The 21785-nt window shown below is 48.0% G+C and overlaps 1 protein-coding gene across 1 annotated transcript; it reads right to left on the bottom strand.

Moving 5' to 3' along the window:
* Positions 1-4470: 4470 nt before the first annotated feature.
* On the bottom strand, positions 4471-13552 carry BCL2L10 (BCL2 like 10). Its single transcript, XM_063142525.1, has 2 exons — positions 13148-13552; positions 4471-5005 (listed from the first exon to the last, which is right to left on the bottom strand). The coding sequence occupies exons 1-2, from the start codon at positions 13550-13552 to the stop codon at positions 4874-4876; spliced, it is 537 nt and encodes a 178-aa protein (XP_062998595.1). The 3' UTR covers positions 4471-4873.
* Between the last annotated feature and the right edge of the window lie 8233 nt (positions 13553-21785).

Here is a 21785-nt window from a genome sequence, read left to right as displayed (position 1 = left end):
GCAATTTTTTAAAAAAAAGATGGGAGGATAACTGGGTGTGGAGTTCCTTTCATTATTCTTCATCTAGGTTTACAATGGGAGGAGGCTCCTCCGTTCAGAAATAAATACAAGGACATGCTAAATTAAACACAGGAACTCCCTAAGTGAGTTGCTGACATAGGTCAGAATCATTAAAGAGACGAGTTCCAGTGTGGAATGATCTCCGGCATATACAGTGGGTTCTGTCTAGAAAAACACAACTCTCCCCTCTCTAATGCTCACAGCAGGCACAGGATCCAATCCATCGTTGCTGCTGCAGCGCAAATTCCACCCACCTCGATAGGGCATTTTGGACACTACTCTGTGCCGACATCCCTTTCAAAATAATATATATTTTTGTAAGGTGTCAGTAATTAGAGAGATTGCAATCTACACCACCACCCCAATCTCCTGTTCCCACACAAAATCAGCCTTGCCCTTCCTGCAGCTCAAGTTGCTTGTTGCGTAACTTTCGGGTTCAACTTCATTCATAACAAACCAGAAGTGAAAATTCAAGGATGGGACTTTACACAATGATAAGAACAGAAAATAAAAGCGAGCAAAATAGTCTCACGTGCTTCATAAGGAATTCGTTCCGTTTAATTTCATTCACCTTGGATTGTAAAAAACAACAACGCCCCAAGGTTATACACAACTTGGCACTTTTTTTGGGGGGGGGGGGTATTATTTGACAAGCCTTTACCCTTTGCTGCAGTATGTCCAGTATTCCTAATCCAAAATATTATTGCTCATTCACTCTAAATTGGGGAGGCCGAATCTGGATTGGACTCTAGTATGGAAAGAAAGGGGATTTATAGACTCATAGAATAGCGGAGTTGGAAGGGGCCTACAAGGCCATCGAGTCCAACCCCCTGCTCAATGCAGGAATCCACCCTAAAGCATCCCTGACAGATGGCTGTCCAGCTGTCTCTTGAATGCCTCTAGTGTGGGAGAACCCACAACCTCCCTAGGTAACTGATTTTATTGTCGTACTGCTCTAACAGTCAGGAAGTTTTTCCTGATGTCCAGCTGGAATCTGGCTTCCTTTAACTAGAGCCCGTTATTCCGTGTCCTGCACTCTGGGAGGATCAAGAAGAGATCCTGGCCCTCCTCTGTGTGACAACCTTTCAAGGACTTGAAGACTGCTATCATGTCTCACCTGAATCTTCTCTTCTCCAGGCTAAACATTCCCAGTTCTTTCAGTCTCTCTTCATAGGGCTTAAATCAAAGATTTAACTCTTTCTTCCAGCCGCAGTCCCAACCTGGATTGGGCCCCATACACTTGCAATTTATATTGCCGAAGAGTGATGCATTTGCTTTGATGAACCGCCCAGAGAGCTCCGGCTATTGGGCGGTATAGAAATGTAATAAATAAATAAATAAATAAATAAATTTGATAGAGACTATTTGCCACTGAAAATCACTGGCATGAGCGCCCCAAACAAGGACCACATGGGTGGTGGGAATGGAATCCCAGTCCAGATCAACCTTTCCTGTGCTTACTCTGGAGAGAAAAGGGAGGGAGACCTAACTGCTTGCTATATCCTTAAAGTACTGTGTCCTTTGGCCCTCCTAACTAGCAGTGGTAGTATTATGCCATATATCTCACATTAGGAAGCTCCCACTGCAAAAAGACAAACCTCCTTTACCCAAAAAGCTGGCAACTAGAATGGGCCAGTAGATGAACCCAGAATTGCTTTCCACAAGCTTTTGTACTGCATTAAAGTTTAACAAGATAGGTGATGGATAAATAAATATCCTCTTCCACCTTTAAGGACGCGGAACATATTAACAGTTGCAAACCAGGTGTGTAAACTTGGTTTCAAGGAAAGGGGAAATAGTTCAATTTATGAAGCATTGCAACTCCTGATATATGTATGTATTTATTTTGATATTTGTAAAAGGGCCTCAGAGGGGCAGAGGAAACTTAATTTTTAGAGGATTTTAATTCAAATCGCACGCCTCTCGATAACAGTGCAATTAGGCAAGCTTCTGTTTTTTTCCAATGTAGGTAACTGTTGGTCACCGGTGGGATAAGTTAAGTTCCACTTTGCTAGAGACAGGAGACTCCTAGGCTACAATCCCTCAAAAGCACACAGACAGGAAAACAGCAGGTGCAGCTAAACGTATCTGGAGTTTCCACTTTTGAGAGTTGGCACAGAGAGGCCAAGCAGTGAATCAGGAATATCCTAGTTCAAATTTCACCTGGGCCATAATTGCATTAAGTGACCAGAACGGTCAAAAGGAAGAAATAGTGGCTTGTCTCTAGTCTGCCATAGAAGGCAAATGCTCACTACCTTACAAGGTTGTAAGCAATTAAGGGGGATTGCTTTGAACTTTCAGATGTGCGCTATAAATTGTTGCTCTTATGATTCGTTATGGATGGTCAGGCATCTCTGGGCAGCCTTTGGTAGAATCTTCCGTCACTCTAGCATGTCTTGTACCGTTCCCCACCCTCCATGCACAGGGTTATGTCACAAGCCAGAGGTCATGCCTGGCTCTAGGGGTGGACAACTTGTGGCCCTCCAGATGTTCTTTGACTGCAACTCCCATCAACTGTACAAGTTGCCCACCCTTGCTCTGCCATCTTCAGAGCAGCAGAACATAATGCCATGGTGGCGTAGAATCACAGAGTTGGAAGGGGCCTCTAAGGCCATCGAGTCCAACCCCCTGCCGAATGCAGGAATCTACCTTCAAGCATCCCTGACAGATGGCTGTCCAGCTGCCTCTTGAAGGCCTCTAGCGTCTCTTAACCCCATCACCAGGCTTCACTTCTCTCTGCTGCAAAGCAAACTGAGAAAGAAGAGAACAGAGCAGGGGAAACGACATCCCCCTAAACAGAGAGAGAAATGGGGCATGTCTAGACCTGTCAGCGGAGTGGGGAGGATCTCGCGATATGATCGCAAGATCCCCTCCCCTCAGTCTACTCCCGGGAGGAAGAGGACGTCACGCCCACCATTTGGGGATTATTATTTTTATCGAAAATGAGCACACGAGTGCTCCATCACTAAGGTTAGTTTTTTAAAAATAATAATCCCGCTCCCCCATTGTGTGCCCAGTTCCCAGCTCGTGTTTACTTGTGAGGAGCCGGGATAAACTGGGATGGCTGCCCACACGTCCCACAGTCTCGGGATCATCCCAGGACCGTGGGAAAAACTGGGACAAAAGTGTAGGGCAATATCCCGGGGAAATGCACGGATCTTCCCTTCGGGATCCCCTGTACATCATGTGGACGCACAGGGATGATCCACGGGATATCGCACTGTCTAGACATGCCCATGGTCAACAAGTTGTGCTCCAGCAACTGTATCCCCATACATGCATCTCCTCGCTTTCATAGGACCACAACACCAGGATAAACAAGCTCCTTGCTAACTCTATACCTGATCTGCGGAGCAGACATCCCTAGCCAAAAAGAAAAAGTCTTCAAACCTGGTGCTAGTCACCTGACTATGTACCACATCCACAACTGCATGTAATCTTTCAGAAAAAAAAAACATGCATTGGAGAATTAACCAACGCTGTAAGCAGCAGACAAGCTAGCTAGAAGAGTTTGCCCTGCACCCGTGAGGATGATGTCAGGTTAAGCCAAGCTTGCTGCTTGCAGAAACATGAAAGTTAAAATGATAGCATCGACTCCACCTATAGCAAACAAAAGAAGTACGGCACAAACTGTGTATGGGTTCCTTTTCCCCCAGAAGGCAGCCTCCACAAGCATGTATTTGCCAAAGGAAGCAGACCATTCTTGGACCGCTAAAAAAATATTCCAGGGAAAGTCCGGTCAAGCCAAGAATGCATGCTCATTTAAAATAAAAATATTCAGTTATGTTTATTCACATATTAAAACTGTACAAGCTAAAGGAAAGGACACGGAACACTTCTGAAGACATTTTTTTTTTTACAATACACAGTATAGCAGATACCAAAACTAGAACTGTTAACAAGGTATAGGACAGGTACAGCCAAGGAAGCAATGTGAGAGCCTTTTTTTTTTATTAAAAAATGGAATTTAACAAAAATAGATGTTAACCAGCTACCAGTATTATACAATGATAAATACTTCAAAAATATATTAAGTTATATGGAGTTTCTGGATTTGACAGGAAATCCACAGAAATCCCAGCCTTCAATGGACTTCCAAATATACCAAGTTTTAAAAGGTTTTTCAATAGTTAAACTCACTTCAGTTAAGAACTGGTTCGGCAGCCTTGACTGTTTTGGTATCAACATTCTTGTCACCTACTTGTAGTGTAACTTATACTAATGTCATTATAACAAAAACATGTAAGCTATAATGCTCTGTGCAACATGGATCTCACTGCTGGACAGAACATGCCTCAGTACTGCTTGCATTGCACCACAGGTGGAGTTAAGCTCTTCATTCTTGTTAATACTGGCTCACATTTCACAAGGCAACATTTCCCTCCCTCCCTCCCCTCCTCCCTCCCCCCCCCCCCTACCACCATACACGCACACACACTAAGAAGGAATCCAAACTTGTCTTCATTTGGGTTCCATTGCAAGCCCACCATTAACATTTAGCGTAACATCCAGCACTCAGCAGTTCTCGGGGACGAACCGTCTGCGACACTTTGCAGCTCTCACACCAAGATCCAGAAGATGTCCAGTCTCAGCACGTTATTAAGTGGCATTTTTGTTTCCATGGGTGCTGCCGGAATTGGGTGTGCTTTAAGTGTCCTGCTCCAGCTCGAGTTAAAAATATATATATATATATATTTGCTTCTGTCTTCCGACCATCATAGAAATATAGAATGGACTCTTCGCTGGTACGTTGGCAGTTCTAGTCGAGAGCGCCCACCCACCCTGCGTAGCGTCAAGCCCACCAACGGGAGTCTTATCGCACAGCCAAGAGAAACGCCAATCCCGCCAGGCCGAATCCTGCTGCCGCCATGATAGCGTTGCTTATGGTGCTGTTCTGGTCAGCTGCATCAGAGCCGTGCTTATTGAAGAAGTGATAGAAGCCATCCTAGAAAAAGGAAAGAGCAAAGATCTTGAGCCAGGCCTATTTGGCAGAAGCCACTGGTATAAAAACACAGCCTTAGTTCTTTTCTTATTTTTAAATACGACAGACAACTGACGATAGTTATTGCAAGTTCCACCCAAGGAAGAAGAGCAAGACAAATCTATTAAAGCAATTAACGACTGTGACGTGGGTTATTCTATAACCACCAGACTCTGTATTGCGGGGACGGGGAAACTCAGCCCGGTGTGCCAAATCCAACCCACCTGGGGTTCCTAGACAGCCCCGCCCCCTGGCCCCGCCCCTTTTCCTCAACCACTGAATCGTTTGCTGTTTACCCAGCTCCTGTGCACTGTTAAAAGTTGAAAGCCTTTGCTAAGGCTTAGTTACTGTCAGTAAGAGCATGAAGCTACAATACACTGGTATTTTTTTGTATCTTGGTCCCCCACCCAGCACTGGAATGCAAGAGCTTCCCCGAAATTTAATTTGGCCCGCAGGTTGAAAGAGGTTCCCACCCTTGCTGTATTGGTTCAAACAAGTCACTAAAGGGGAAGCAGATAATAAATTAAGCCGCAAGTGACGCATTTTCTAACAATAGAAATCAACCCTAAAAGCCAAGGAAAACTAACAGCCGCAGAGAAAGTGATTCTCCCACCCCAAGGTGGACTTGGCAAGTAACCAAGGGGTGTGTGTAGATTTGTACCAAAGTTTAAGTCCGCCGCTGCCCAACGTAGTTACAATGTAGTGGATCAAACATTAAGCTGTTTGTGCAATTTAGTACTGCACAAAATTAAGTGGAACTAGGAAGAGATCTTGGGTACACGTGCAAACTGAACGTGAATGAACGGCAGCTACACCAAATAAGGTGAGGACTTTGCAAGTGCACATTAGATGGCTGTCTCACCAGCTACAGAAATCGAAAAATGCGCATAGTGCTGAAACCCAGAAATTCCACTCCAGAATGGAAGTCTGCATCCTGCCCACCCCAACCATCTTCCCTCTGTGCGTTATCTGCTCCTTCAGCCCTGGGAGCCCCTCAATTCAGGGTTGACCTATGCAAGAAAAGAACCGGCAGCTGTACTCTCAGATGTTTATTCTGAATAATCAAGAATGGCAGTAATATGACTCCAGATGGCAATGTTTGAACTCCTATTCGGCAGCTGTCTATGCAAATGAGTTATGCTCTTAATTTCTTCCGGAACTTTGTTCTTTACACTTTAATTTGCACAAACAATGGGTGCATTTTGCACTGAATGTCAGTTTACACTTTCCGCCGGCAGCTGCTGCAGGATGATTAGCATTCAGGTGGGCTGCCTACAGAAGAGAAGTCGGACCCTCATTCTTCTATGGAGGGGGGCAAAATTAGGCCCGTCACCTTTCAGAGTCATATGAATGAGCGTCATACTATTCCCAAGCAGAATATACAAACATCAAAGGTTATAAGTTTTGGATCGAAACCCAGATGCCCACTCCCCATTTCACCGCCATTAAGAAACTATCCAGTTCAGAACTGTTCTAGACTGACCAGGAGTGAGTTTTGCTGGATGATTTCAAAGTACAAAGAAGACTTGCTTTATAATTAAAAAAAGGAAACCACAAGGCTCCAAATGAAATTAAGGCAGGCAGCAGGCCTACGCCCAAGCTTTGTATTTAAACTCCACCTGTTTCGTTAACCATTTAATGCCAGCTTTAAATGTCTGCGTGTTTTAATTGTCTTGAAACCAGCTTCGTGGCTTTTATAGGAAGGTAGTATGCAAATAATTTGAACAAATAAATAAATAATGCTTCCTGCTGTGACCCAGGTTCAAAAAGAAGATTATGCTTTTGTATTTGCAGACATTTAGATTCCAACCTGTAGTCTTGGGTGGTAGCAAGAATTCATGGGACCAAAGTTCTGACAGTTAACAGAAGGGCACATATGTTGGTTTTGGATTTGCGCCTGAATGTTCCAAGCGGCCAAGATCAAAGAGACTTGCTTCCACGTTAGGGTCATAATGTAGCAAGCCCATTGGAATCCCATTGTCTGCCATGGAAGCCGGCATCATAATGAGGTACCCGCACAAAGCTTCAACTTCCTGTATCCACCAACAGCAACCACATCCACCTGCAGTCTCCTGGAACATGGACAACATTATTGGCAACTGGGATATAAAGTTACGGAACTGCCGTGTACTCGATCCCAGTGGGATTCAAATAGATCAGGATATTTCAGATTCAGGACTACCTCCCATGGGTTGTTGCTTTTGAGCTTTGTTTACAGGGAGAGCACAGATAAAGACACACCCATGAAAGGCACGTGAGTATGACAACCACATACACGTGTTGGAAAATGCTAGGCACAGTGTCATCCAAAGACATGTGACTCACACAGAAGTATGCACATGTTTCCCTCCCGTCCCCACATAGGGGAAATACCCTGCACCAGCAGCCCTTTAAATTCATGGAGAAGGCGATCAATGGCTCCTAGTCCGGATGGCTATACACCACCTCCAGTATCAGAGGCACTATGCCTACGGACACCAGTTGTCGGTAACGCAAGCAGGAGGGTGCCACTGCACTCACGTCCTGCTTGCGCGTTTCCCACAGGCCGCTGGTTGGCCACCGTGGGAACAGAACGCTGGAGAAGACGCACCCTTGGTAGGACCCAGCACGGCTCTTACGTTCTTAAAGGATCACGCACCACAGACGGGTTCGCCAGCTTCAAAACAGATCCTTGTGTCTAGCTGGGAAGTCGTTTCTCATTACACCTTTCACGGGTTAGAAAATAAGCTTTTGTCCAATAAATTCTTTTATGCCTCCTTTGTGTAGGGGCTTTGGGGCACTGGTCGACGGCAGAATATGATTACAGAGATGCTAGGCGGGAAAGGAGCGGACGGAATTCCCATCCAGCAGAGAGGCATTTTTGAATAGGCTGACTTTCCCTCCAATGGGCCTGTTTGAAAACTGAGAACTGAATGCAGGTTTCTATGTATTCTTTACCCTCGGTACTGTGAGAAATAGTTGCTTTGAAGTTGACTATTCACATTCCTGGCAGAGGTTTTAACCAGCACCCAGTCAACAATGGTGAGGACCACAAGAAACCCTATACTGGAGTGGGAGGGAGAAAGAAACTCACAGTTAACATGAGCACAGAGAAGCGTCTGTAGCCTTCAGCTAGTGCCTCTGCTGAGGCCAGAAGAAGAGGAAAAGCTATTCCGAGGGATGTTTCTCCTCCAGCCACTTTTGTGCACTTTGGTAATGGTCCCATTCCCCCCCCCCCCCGGTAACATTCCAGAGAAAGGTTGGTTTTGCTCAGAGCTATCAAACAAACAAACACAAGTGATTTTAACTTGCTGGATTCCTAAACTGGCCTCTTATCGAGTAAAAATATAATGGGCTGAACTTCTGGAGATATAAACAAGGTCTGGAAAGATTCCAAACGCTGAAGAATGTGAAATATTCTCCTGAGTTCTGATCCTATCCCAAGACAAAACAAAGGGTTTTGTTGGTGGAGCTGTCTCGACCCAGGAAGATCAATGGGAAAGTCAGCCAAGGCCCCCACGAGAGCAAACTATGTTCTTGGGTGGGTATGAGAGGGCAGAGAAGCCAAGACCTCCACTAGCAGTTTTTGGCTGAACTAGAAACTCAAAAGTCCAAAGGACCTTTCACAGTCTGCTTTGATAGCCACAGGTTCAGCCTACAGGCTTGTTGAGAGATGACAGCGACACGCTGATCCTACTCCACCCCCACCACTCAGGCGAAAGACCCAAGAGCTTGACAGGGGAAGCCCCACAGTTCCACGGAACTGAACCTGTGGCTCATGACTCCATCAGATTGCCTTGGGTGATACATTCCAAGCAAGGCATTTCAACGTTTCACAGCTTCGCTGATTACAGGCTAGAAAAGCCTTCCCCAACACGGTGCTCTCCAGATGTGTCAGACTGCAACCCGTCATGCCTAGCCAGCATGACTGGGAATTGTGAGGAGTTGAAGTCTAGCACACCTGGGGGGGGGGGTCAAGTTGGGCTTAGACATCAAGGAAGAAGGCACTCAGGGCACATGAACATTGGCGCATACCATCGGGAGTTTCCAACATCAGCTTGGCCACGTTTATTAGAAGTGCCAAAGAACTCCCCTGTCCCGATAAAGCAGGCAGGATGTAGCCATGGGAGGACTTCTACACCGACACTGTCCAATGACAGACAGCAGTGGCTCCATCATTTCACATTGGTTCTTGGAGGCCAACGTGGGCCAAGCTCAGGTTGAACTTAATGGCCACCTCCAAGTCCTCCCACCTCTATCCCTAGCATGATGGGCTGGCCTGCAACTCCCACAATCCCCATGCTAGCTAGGGAGCTGCAGTCCAACCAGGTTGGGGAAGGCTGCTCTAAGTGATGGGGAGGGGACCAGGAGCTTCACAGAGCACAGGGCCTCCAGCCATGGACCTCTGGAATCCCAAGCTTCTGAGGCATCTCCCTGAACTGGAAACCTGGAGGCTTATTTAAAAGTGAAATCCGATAAGCTCCGTTTTGTACCATATATCCAACCCTGCTTCATGGACAATGCCTGTAGCCCCAAATCATCATTCATAGTTTGTTGTTACTGGCTGGTGTATTTATACAACTCATTCCATGCTGAGCAATAAATTACAAAGTACTTCACGTCCTCCGGGGTTATTGCTTCCTTCACCAACCATGCAATGCTATGCATGTCGCATTGGAAGCCCCCTTTAATGCAATGAGACTTACTCTCAGGTAAGTGCATGCCCAGGACTGCAGCCTAGATCTCCTAAAACAGCACACCTTCAGCACATTTACTTCCCAGTGTCTCCTCTGCCTTTCAACACCATCAGGCACCTGCACGACATCCAACGCTGGACCAAATTAAGACTTTATCGGGCCCACCTTATGGCGTTTTACATGGGTTTGCCCTTGACGGCATCAGCTGGTCAAGAATGCAGCTCGTGTTCCAGGCTGATGGTAGAGCATCGGTGTTACAACTTCTGCCATCTCCATTGGTTCCTGTTTGCTTCCTGGGAATGCTGGCTTTGACGCTTAAAACCCCCCAACAGGCAGAGTTCCAGATCCCTTAGAGCAACCTTTCCCAACCTGGTGTCCTCCAGATGTGTTGGATTGCAACTCCCATCATTCCCAGCCAGGGAATGATGGGAGTTGCAGTCCAACACATCTGGAGGACACCCGTTGGGGAAGGATGTCTCAGAGAGCACCTTCTACCATATATATCGAAAGAGAGAGACAGAGAGGATCATCTGGATTGTTCTTTCATTGGTCAAGGTCCGGACACAACAGGGAGACCCCCTATCAGTACCATTGGAGAAGGAGCCCTTTCTGTAGAACCCAAGACTGCCAAAGGACACAACTTCATTTTTCCATGAGATCAAGTCCATTGGGAACAACCCAGACGCTACCTAGAGACCAGCTCACACTTTCCACCCCACTCTTCAAGAGGCAGGTGTCTTTCCAGCTGCATTTGGATGAAGAAGAGGCATTTAGACATTTGCCAGCCACCAGCACCCCTCTCTCAAGGCGCCCTAGAAGCCTTGAGAGAGGGGTGCTGGTGGGGGAACGTCGGACTGCCCTTGCTGGGCTGAAACGCCCACCGACCCTAAGCCAGCATAGTCAATGAACGGAGAACAAGGGATTGCACATTCACCATCACAGCTGTAGGTCAACACACGGACCACTGCAACACAACACGATGCCTTCTCTCACCCCCTTTTCTTTCAACACCATCTGGCCATAGCACCAAGGGTCTCATCACTAGTTATGAAATGCATGCACCTTTTGAACAAGAGATGCCCAGTGCTCCATAAGACCCAGGGCTAGGACCCCACAGCTAACCCTCCTTTGACTCGGGACACACTGGCACCTGCCTTTCCCACGGTGCGTACCACAGAGGGCTGCGGGTTGTGTCTGTGCATTTTCCATTCTAGTACATGCTGGGTTCTCGCTTTCCTTGGACAAGTTCATCGGAATTCCCAGTGCACCTCCCCTTCCTCGAGGACTGGGAACGCCATGACGCAGGGCAGCTGCGTTGCACCTGCCTCTGTCAGCATCGGTCGCCCAGCCAAAGTTCCTACGCCTTTGAAGTTTCATTGTGAAGACCGACTGCTCTGAATAGCTGATCACCCAGCAAGTGGAGATGCTGTCCAAAGGGCGCACCTGACGTCTATGCAAGCCAGCAAGCCTCACTGGGGAGCCCTCTGCAGTGCAGGTAGGTGAGATCACCACGTTTGGTGCACCAAGTCACATCTGCAGGAGCGGCCTCTGGACACCACAGCTGTCCTGCATCCTGTCATTCCCAATTAGAGGGGAATGTTGTGGGAGAGAGGAGCCTGCACTAGCAGAACACTACACACACACACACACGCTCTGGAGCTTGTCACTGAGAGGATTATTAACAGAGTGCATTGCCTCCTTACTACACACAACAGGGCTTGGGCCAAGAGTTTTCTGAACATGTTAAGCCGTTCACAGGTAAACCACAAGGAGTCAGCAGCAAAGCAAGCTAGACACCTAATGACCACTGCTATCCACAAAGCCAAGCCACAGATTCCTGAATTCCACACATCTATGCGAATTTTGCTTGCCTTTCTTGGAAGCTGGGTTCTGGGTTTTGTTTTAAAAGGCCAAGCGTCCCATGGAGGCCTGGGGAAAATCCACAGCCAAGCACCCTAAAGGCTCAAGGGGCATTTGCAGGGTGCCTTAATTTTTTAATTATTACATTTAGATACCTCCTTTCTTCTTCTCCCAAGGACCCCGAAGTGGCTGATATGATCCCCCTCCTCTCCAGTTTAAGCTCACCACACCCCTGGGAGGAAGGTAAGGCTGAAAGTCAGAGCTGGCCCAGTAAGCTTCACAGCCAAATGGCAGCTAGAGCCTAGATCTCTGCAGTCCCAGTCCAACGCTCTAACCACTACACCACACTGTGGCAGAAGGCTCTTCCTCACCTTCTGCCACCCAGCTCCTTCCTAAAGAATCCCCGGCTCTGTCGGCACCCAGCCAATGTTGTGAAGGTCAAGCCCCTGTATTTGTTTGCACAACTGATCTCAAGGGCAGGTGTCGGGCGCCTTCAGCCCAGCCTACAGCCAGCCTGCCGGACAGATCTGCAGTCAGTCAGTCACCCCAATAGCAGAGCTGCCCCAAACCTCCCCATACAGCAATGAACAATTCGGCTGTGGCAAGACCCAAGACGCACAGCCAGCATAATTTAAAGGGACAAAGCCCATAGAAAGAGGGAGATGGAAGCGGCGGGCGGGGGGGGGGGCGGAAGGGTGCAGACTCCAATCAAAGCCCTTTCTAAGGCAACTTCTCACGGTTTGTCACCGTCTTCTGCTTCCCTTATATGGGAAAAAATTATCCAGGCCTCCCTGATGTAACTCGCAGTCACCCCTCCCCCTTCCTTGCCCTGCTTGCGGCTCCCCTTGGGGTCTGCAGCGAAGGGGTGGGGTGGGGGAGGGGGCATCAAAGGGGGTGGGGGGAGGCTGGCCGGCCGGCCCAGAAACCGGATTCGACTTGAAGCCTTCTTCGCGGGGAGGGGGAGATGGCGTGGATACGAAAGCGTAGGAGCGAGAAGTTCAGCCGGAGAGGCGGTTTTTGGCCAAGGTCATTCACAGCGAAGAGGAAGCATCCAAGCCCGGGAGGGGCGGAGGAGGAGGAGAAAAGGAGGTCGTGCAAGAGGATGGCTGCAATCGGAGCAGGACAGCGAGCGGGGGGCGGCGGCGGCGGCGGGGTGGGGGACGCATCAGGCGAGTTCGCGATTGCACAATAAGGCACGCACACCCCGGTCTCCCCCCACCCCGCCGCCGCCGCCCCCCCAAAGCTTAGGAAAAGAAAGAGGAGCCAGAACGGAGCCGCCCGTTCTAGAAACGGACGGACGGACGGGCGCGCCTTCGCCCTCGGGAGCGCCGCCGGAGGAGCGAGGCGCCCGGTCTTTCCATCTCCGCCTTCGGCATCGGGATTGGGGAAGGGGGGGAGGCTAGCGCAGGGAATGCGCCCAAGGCCCGATCAGCGACGGAAGCGCAGCCATTGCTGGCCGGGGAGAGAAAGGGCTTGGCTGGGTCCGTGGGCGCGCGAAGAACGGCGAGCCGGAGGGCCGAAGGGGGTCTCCCGCGCCCCCGCCCCGCCCGCCCGCCGGCCCCGCTCTTACCCATCCGCCGTGCGCCTCCATCCACTCGCGCTTCTCCCCGGCCAAGTAGGCGGCCAGCGCCTCGGCCACAGCGCCCGTCTCGCCGCGGTCCCCCCGCTCGGCCAGCGCCGCCGCCAGGTTCCCGGCGAACACGACCAGCGCCACCACCCGGCCCCAGTTGAGGCCGCCTTCCGCCTCCATCTGCGCCGCCACCCGGCCCAGCAGGGCGGCCGGCTCGCCCAGCTCCATCAAGGCCGCCGGGCTGCAGGCGTCGCGGAAGAAGGCGCGCTCGCGGCTCTCCAGCTCGTCGGCCACCCGCCGCAGCGTCTCCGCCGTGCGCCCGGGAGGCAGCGCCGCGCCCCCGAGCCGGTGCTGGAAGTAGTCGGCCAGCAGCTGCGCCGTCTCCTCTCGCAGCGCGCCCGGCATGGCGGCCCCTTTCCCTGCCTCGCGCTCTTGCGCCGCCGCCGCCGCCGCTGCAACGGGAAGGAGGGAGGGAGGGAGGGACGGATGGCGAGGGGGCTGGCTCCAATAGGGCCCCGCACCGGCGCCTGCCGCTGCCTAAGAAGCCGCCGCCGCCGCCTCCGCCCCCGCGATTGCCCACGTGTCCGGCCGGCTTCGGCGAACGGCTCCGCCTCCCTGGTTCAGTCAGCGAGCTTTGGGCAGGGGGGAAGGAGGAGGAGCAGCAGTACTGCCGCCTGCCTCTTCCAGGGCGAGAGAGGAATAGCAAGGCGCCCAGGCAGGCATCTGCAGCGTCCCAGCCTTGGTAAAGGCTGCCGCCCACCTGCGCAGGTACTCCCTATGCCCGCCACCGCCACCCCCCCAATCAAGTGGGGCCTGCAAGCTGGGGCAAATCCCCATTCAAGCTATTGGATCCCATGCACCTAGCAGGGAGGGTGCGCTTTGCACGCCCATGCCTAGCTGGGAGGGAGTGCGTTGGACACATGTGCCTAGCATGGGCGTTGGACACGTTCCCGGCGTGGAGGGTGTGCCTTGAACACATGGGCCCGGTGTAGACGGTGTGCATTAAACACACGTGCCTAGTGTGAAGGGTGCTTCCTGAGCACACGTGCCTGGAGAGGTTTAGTGCATTGTTTTATTGTAGTTTTACTCCAGTGTTATTTCTGACGGCGAGCCTCCTTGAGTGCCTTTTTTTAATATCTGGGTAGAAAGGGCGAGCTACAAATCAAATCAATCAATAGTAAAACGTTGCCCTCAATATGGGGGTTGTGTCATGGGACAGAGATCCGCCAAACTTGCCGGGTCGGGCCGGGCCGGTAGGCAGAGTTGAAGAGGCAGCCTCAGGCGGCTGGTTTGGGGAGTCCTGAAAGAGCATCAAATTGTTGGTTATTTAAAAAAAGGATTGTTGTATTTTTAACTGCTGCAGAGGGAAAGAGGCACTTGTGGGATTTTCTGCCTCAGGTGCCCAAATACTGGTTTAGGAAATTATGCTCCGTAAATGGGACAGAGGGTGACACCATTTGCAGCTCCCCTTTAGGCCAGCTGCAGTGTCCACACTTTGGTTCCCTGGCCAATATTTATATATTTGATAGCCCCATTAATTTATTGTTATCATTTAACACCATTGTCACAGCATTTAGTCAAGGTTAGATTAGTTATGAGGTCTGCGGTGCAATGCCTGTGGGCATGTCTCTTGGTGCCCTGCCCCCTCCAGAGGCATGCTGGGAATTGTAGAACTTATATCTGTCTAAATATGCGTAGGATTGCATCTTTATACTCTCACCACTTTGCCTTCTGGGAAATGAGTGGTTTGTCACTGGCCATGCCCACCATAGCAGCCATTTTGTGAGAGCACCCATGACTCTCTCAAAATTGCAAATGTATCCACCGACCCAAATGGCTTGGGGACCCCCTGGACCAATCAATTACAAATATTCTGACCTATGAATAGGTCTGATTAAACAGCTGATTAAAAACCAATTGGACAGCTTTAATTGAAGAGTTTCAAAAGGAGATCAGTCAAACTCTTGGAGGATATGGCTGTTAATGACTACTAGTCATGATGGCTATATATTACCTTCAGCATGGGAAACAGTCTGCTTCTAAAAACCAGCTGCTGGTGAACACAAATGGGAGGATATTATTGAGCTCATGTCCTGTGTGTGGGCATCCCATAGTCAACTGGTTGGCCAGGTTGGGAACAGAATGCTGGATGGTCTTTGGTCTGATCCATCATGGCTCTTCACATATTAAAAGTGCAATCCTATATATCTCTTCTCAGAAGTAAAACGCTTTATGTTTAGCAGGACTTCTTTCCAGCTAATGGATTATAGGTTTGCTGATGGGTGGAGCAATCCTATAGGCATCCAGTGAGCCCTCCAATGTTGGAGCACTCTGGAAATCCTCTGCTTTACCAGCAGATGCCCATCAGCCCAGAAAAAATGATGGAGGAAATCATAGCTTCTCCATCATTCTTCCTGCTGATATTCCACTAGACACATAGGCCCTGTTCAGAAGACACCATAAACCATGGTGGTTAAGGCTTTTGTAAACCTCCCAGAGAGCTTCAGCTATTGGGTGGTAGAGAAATGCAATAAATAATAAATAAATAAATGAATAAATTTTTGTTTAAAAAGCCTTAACTACTGTGGTTTCAGGTGTCTACTGAAGAGGGCCATCGTCTGCTGGAGTTGCGTGAGCAAGAGCAGGGAGGCTTCAACATCTTGTGAATCCTCAATGCTGCTTTTCCCTACCTCTTCCTCCTCATCTGCAACCTCACCCGAGGTCTTCTGCAATTTCCACCTGTTGTTTCTAGGGCTGCCCTCTGAAGAGACAGCTGCTTGAAATGTGCTTTGTTTTAATGTCTTTGTTGGCTCTACCATTCCTCACTGTAGGAGGTAGATGTTGTAGCACTCATCTGGTCCCATTAAGCCCACCATATTTTCTATATGCAAATAGCAGCTTAGATATCTGCTTACTTAAGTTGACCATATGAAAAGGAGGACAGGGCTCCTGTATCTTTAACAGTTATATTGAAAAGGGAATTTCAGCAGGTGTCATTTGTATATATGGAGAACCTGGTGAAATTTCCTCTTCATCACAACAGTTAAAGCTGCAGGAGCCCTGCCCTCTTTTAAATCTGGTCACAGTATAGCTGCAGTATAGCTCCTGGAGTTTTAACTGTTGTGATGAAGAGGAAATTTCACCAGGAGCGACATGCATACAAATGACACCTGCTGAAATTTCCTTTTCTGTGCAACTGTAAAGATACAGGAGCCCTGTCCTCCTTTTCACATGGTCACCCTAAAGGCTTACTGCAGGGCTGGGCTGCATGTGGTCCTCCAGGTGTTTTGGCCTACAATGCCCATCGTCCCCCACAATTGGCTATGAGGAGCGCTGTAGGCCAAAACATCCAGGGAACCACAAGTTGTCCATCTCTGCTTTGTTGCAATTCAAATTCTCCCAAAATCTGTTATATGGCTACTGAATTCTGATGCTGCTTTATTTATTATATTTATTATTATATGTTTCATAGCTTAGGATAAACTTCCAGGAATGATGGTGGCTGTTAGCACCTGGAAAACTCCTAAAATATTTTTTTCAGTTTTGTGTATGTCATTGTTACAAGAATTGTTCTCTTTTTCCATTTTCAGGATACACTTTCAATCATCCAAACCAATGCAACAGTTCCACAATCTATTATATGGCAAATGGATACTGATGCAGCACTTAGAAAAAACTTCCTGGCTTGGTGGTTATCACTTGGAAAATCCCTAATGTATTTTACAGCTTTTTGCATGTTAATCTAAAAAGCATTGGTTTTTTTCCCTTTTCAGGATACGTTTTCAACCACCCAAACACTGCAGTCCTATAGCTGTCTGCTCAGAAGTAATCCCCGCTGAGTTCAATGAGATTTACTCACAGGTAAGCATAGGATTGCAGCATGGGATGCTTCAGAATCATTTCAGAGAAATGTTAAGTTACTGTTTGGGACATAATAAATCCAGGATGTTGGTTTTTATTTCTTTTAATCATGATTCCCTTTTAAAGCATATAATTGTCTTATCTCAGTCAAAAGGTTCCTGAACAGGAGGCAGCGAGGGCCAGGAGTTTAATAAGCCATTGGTCCGCCTTTCCTGTTTATAATATTCATGTCATTAAAATATTACATATTGCTCTTTCTGTTTTATTATTCTAAATGTTGATTTTCGTATCTGCTTTGCCATATTTGTATGCTGCTTTGGAGTGGGGAATAGATATTCCTAACGGCGGCCTAGAAGTCTTTGAAATACAAATAAATAAATGAAAAAAGAGCTGTGAAGGGAACAGGGCCCTTGCCCTGGATTTCTCTGAAGTCAGCGTTTCCAGAAATGGTCACTATGCCAACGCCTGCTACTGCTGCCACTGCTGTGGAGATGGCCTTCCCTGCCTGCTTAGCGGTGTTGTCAACCTACTGAGACCAAAGCTAAGGTCTGCGGCCTTCGCTTCAGTCCTGGGAATTTCTAGGCGGGGAGCATGTGTGTGGGGTGCTTTAGAAAGTTGGTTTTGATTTCTCAAAAAATTGCTTAAGTTTGATGACAGCTGAAGGTCGGCGGAAGCTGGGAAGCGAGTCTGACATGAAAAGTAGTTGGATTGCCCTTCTCGATCTTTTATCTACCCTTGAAGAACGATCCACCGTCTGAGCGCTTGTCCTCTTTGCGACCAATGTGCGCTTTCTCGTCAGCATCGTTACTCTCCACTTTCTTCCTTGCCCAAACCGTAGAGCCCACCATGTTTTTCTTGTGATGAATCGATCCACTCCTGTTCTAAAACGTGGTTTTTCTTTAAAAAAAAACCACCAACCATCCATCCCTTTTTATGTGGCATTCAGTGCTGACATCATTGCTGTGATCAACTAATGTACATATTTAGGCCCAAGAGCTGTGTTGGACATGATTTTTCAAGTAATCTTAGTGTGTTATTTATTAAGGGCTTATTTACGTGTTGGAAGACTGGAGAGGGGGGAAAGAGGCGTGAAGGAGGGATTTGGAGCAGAGGAGCAGTGGGTGACCTGCCTTCTCCCCCTGTTCAGCTGCTTTTTACATACTTTCTAAATGATTTTTATGCAAATTACTTAATCAAAAATGAGAAAATAATTAATAGATTGAAATAAATCTTTGATTTGACCTACAGGCCCTCTGTTCAGTGGATTGAACCATGTTGTTCCACAGAGGGCATGTGGGAAAATGAGTTGAAGACTTCTAAGCAGTGCAGACCTGAAGAGATTGCCTGCTCCTTTAATGATTCCTCACCGTCCATCAGATTGACCAAGAATGTTGTTTTTAAAATAAAGGGTATCCTTCATCCATGCACCATATTAATCATGTTTCTGTCCCACTTTCCCCCAGGGAGCGCAGATAGAGTTGCACGTGTGGGTGAGGAATGAGCCTCGCTAGAGACGTGGCAGAATAAATCCCAAACCTCCGTCTCAAAATGACCCGCCAATGAGGCCTTCCTTCGCCTTTGCGCTTCTGGCGACGGGAAGGTGCGTGACTGGTTTTGGGGAGGGGGGAGGGCTTTGGGAAGATGCCTTGAGTGGGTCCCCTCCCCTCACTGTTGGTGCTGCCATAGGGTGACCATATGAAAAGGAGGGATGGGCTCCTGTATCCCTCTTCATCACAACAGTTCAAGCTGCAGGAGCCCTGCCCTCTTTTGTATCTGGTCAAGAGGGCAGGGCTCCTGCAGCTTGAACTGTTGTGATGAAGAGGGGAATTTTTAGCAGGTGCTGCATGCATACAAATGACACCTGCTGAAATACCTTTTTCAATACAACTGTTAAAGGTATGGGAGCCCTGTCCTCCTTTTCATATGGTCACCCTATCTGTTTGCCCATTTTCCCAGCCCCAATCCACATGACCACCAGGAACGACTCAGTCAGCAAAGCAGCGGCTGCTGCCATTCCTTTTCCTCGCTCTTGCTCAGAGAGGGCCCTAATAGGCCAAAACATGAGTTGGGTCAAGCATAAGGCTGCAATCCTAAAACACGTGTATAGGAAAGTAGGCCTTTGAACTCGATGGGACTTGCATGCATAGAATCACGCTGTTAATTCGTTGCACAGAAATCAATAGGGCCTCTGACTAATTTGTCATAACTAATTTTTCACTCTGATCTCAATGGGATCGAAACGCAGCGAACAGCCTGGCTCCAGCCCAAAAACCCGAAAGAAAAACAAAAACAAAAGCCTTTCGTTGTTCTTGAGTTGATACATGTTGCATCAAGCCGATTCTTGAAAGAGGAAGTCCCTATCTTCCCTTACACAGAAGGGAATAACTGGTTTAAGATGGGCCTTAACCTATGGAGTTTTTATAAGCATTTGTATTTAACAGACATTGTTTTAAATGAATCCAGGGCCTGCTTAATTGGGGCCACTTTTTTAGTCAACCAAAATATAACCGGCTAAGCTGCAATCCTATGCATGTTTAGACAGAAAAAAAGTCCTACAACTCCCAGCATCCGGGATGCTGGGAGTTGTAGGACTTTTTTTCTGTCTAAACATGCATAGGATTGCACCCTAAGGCTGCAATCTTACACATAGTTACCAGTGAGAGGGGAGTAAATTCCACTGAACTAAATGAGGCTCATTTCTGAGTAGACACGTGTAGGGTTACACTGTAGGAGATCAAAAGGTATCTTCCTGTTAAGAATACCTGGCAGAATAGACAAAGGGCCGCTTCATCAAAAGCATACAGAGACAATCATGGAGACAAAGATCCTCAGTATGTAAAATACAATTTATTATAGTGAGGCCATTCACAAGTATCAACACAATGTATTCCATTCAAAACAACATATCTCGTCAATAAATACTGCCTAATCAACGTGTGCAGCGTGTCAACTTGGTATTGCACAAGGAGCTCTTAACATTTACAGTTTTCCATAAGTGGATTCAATTTGTTACAGGGATAAATTTGCCACGTACGTTGCGAAGCACAGTAGTCCGTTTTCAGAAGGACAACGTGGGCAGGGAACCATTGATGACCACAGAAGATCTGAGCTATCCCCATGTAAGGGTAGGACAGCAACTACATTACATCTTGGCCTACGCAAGTCGAGATCTTCACGAACGAAAGAACCTTCTAATAGAAGTACTCGTACTTTTCTTTAAAAAATAAATATTACCCAAAAAATATGCCCCACTAACCAATTTCAGATTGTTAGCTGATCTGACACTAGTAAAAAAAATCAATTTAAATCTAGATTGAAGCAAGACATCCCTAATACATGAGAACATAATTAGGGCCATGCTGTATTGGACCAAAGGTCCATCTAGTCCAGCACTCTGTTCACACAGTGGCCAACCAGCTGTTGACCGGGGACCCGCAAGCAGGATACAGGTGCAACAGCATCCTACTGCCCATGTTCCCCAGCAACTGGTGCATATAGGCTTACTGCCTATAACACAACCTCTGGCTCTCCAGAAGTTTTGGTCTACATCTAGCCAGAAGAAACAATGGCTATGGAAGTCAAGAGTTGTAAGTCAAAACACCTGAAAGGCCACAGGTTGGGAAAATATTGCATCTGCTTTGGACATAAGTATTTGAAAGATCTATCTCTAAGTCAGGAGTAGGGACCGTGTGCCCCTGTCTATGTTGCTGGACTACAAACCCCATCCTTCCTTATCACTGCCCATGCTGGCAGGGGCTGTTAGGAGTCAGAGTCCACCTGGAGAGCCACAGGTGACCTCACACCTGTCGTGTTTCTCAGAACACTCCTGCTTTCGATGGGAGGCAAATGACGAGGCTTGCTAAGTAATCCACAAAGCTTTTATTAAGCAACAAACGTCTCTTCTACCTGAATAGAGTCTAACCTCTTGGAAACATCCCTCTAGACGAAACTATGCAAACGAAGCAAGACAATTGTCCATCCAAGAAGAATAGGAAGCCACTTCCCAAACACCCTTAACTTCAGAGAGCCTGGTGCGGAGGCAGGTTCTGGCATAATCAAACCGACTTTCTCACACCTTCCTTCTGTTCCGTAAGTTTGAGCTTCTGGCAGACCCTAGCATCAGCTAGCTTGTTGGGACGCTCACCTCCAGAAGAAACCTCACTTCCCACTGAGTGTGTAGGATTTGGCCTTGAGGAGATAAGCTCTGGAGAGGGCTGACTCCCAGCTGGGGAATCACCCGTGAGAGCTTCCTCCCCCACTGGTACAGGCTGGCTGGTGTCTGGCACTGCGTCTTCTAGTTCTGAGTCTGATTGATTACCTGAAACATCTTCTCCCAAAACAGGGGCAGTAGGGTTAGACATGACACCACCTGCCCCAGATTCTTGTCTCCTAGCTGCATTGTTTCCAACTCAGTTACAAAGTTAAGTTAGCAATCAACCGATACTGAGTGGAATCTGCATCTGACAGGAACAAATCCCCACCCCACCCCAAATCCTGCTGATTTCAGTGATTCTGAATTGCACTCATTTGTACTATTTTTAAGCTTCACGTTCAGTGCTCAGCTAAGGAATGTTTCAAGAGTTAGGGGCTGATCTACACATTCCAAAAAAGCTGAAAGAGAGAGGAATGGGGAGGCCATCTTGCTTTCTCTTCCCATGTTTGGGAGTTTTGGCAGAGAGGAGATGCATGTACAAGGGGCAAAATGTGCATCCCGCCCCCTTGCAATATGGGGGTTTGCACATTCTCTTCTCACATCAGGAAAACACAGTATTTATTT

This window comes from Elgaria multicarinata, chromosome 16, assembly GCF_023053635.1.
Source record: "Elgaria multicarinata webbii isolate HBS135686 ecotype San Diego chromosome 16, rElgMul1.1.pri, whole genome shotgun sequence".
Classification (NCBI taxonomy): domain Eukaryota; kingdom Metazoa; phylum Chordata; class Lepidosauria; order Squamata; family Anguidae; genus Elgaria; species Elgaria multicarinata.
Note: the sequence above shows the minus strand (reverse complement) of the source record. Positions and strands in the feature narration are given on the sequence as shown.

Coding starts and splice junctions, on each gene's coding strand:
- BCL2L10 (XM_063142525.1), bottom strand. CDS start 13,552: ATGCCGGGCGCGCTGCGAGAGGAGACGGCGCAGCTGCTGGCCGACTAC. Junction 5,006..13,147: donor TGGAGGCGCACGGCGGATGG/GTAAGAGCGGGG, acceptor TCCTTTTTCTAG/GATGGCTTCTATCACTTCTT.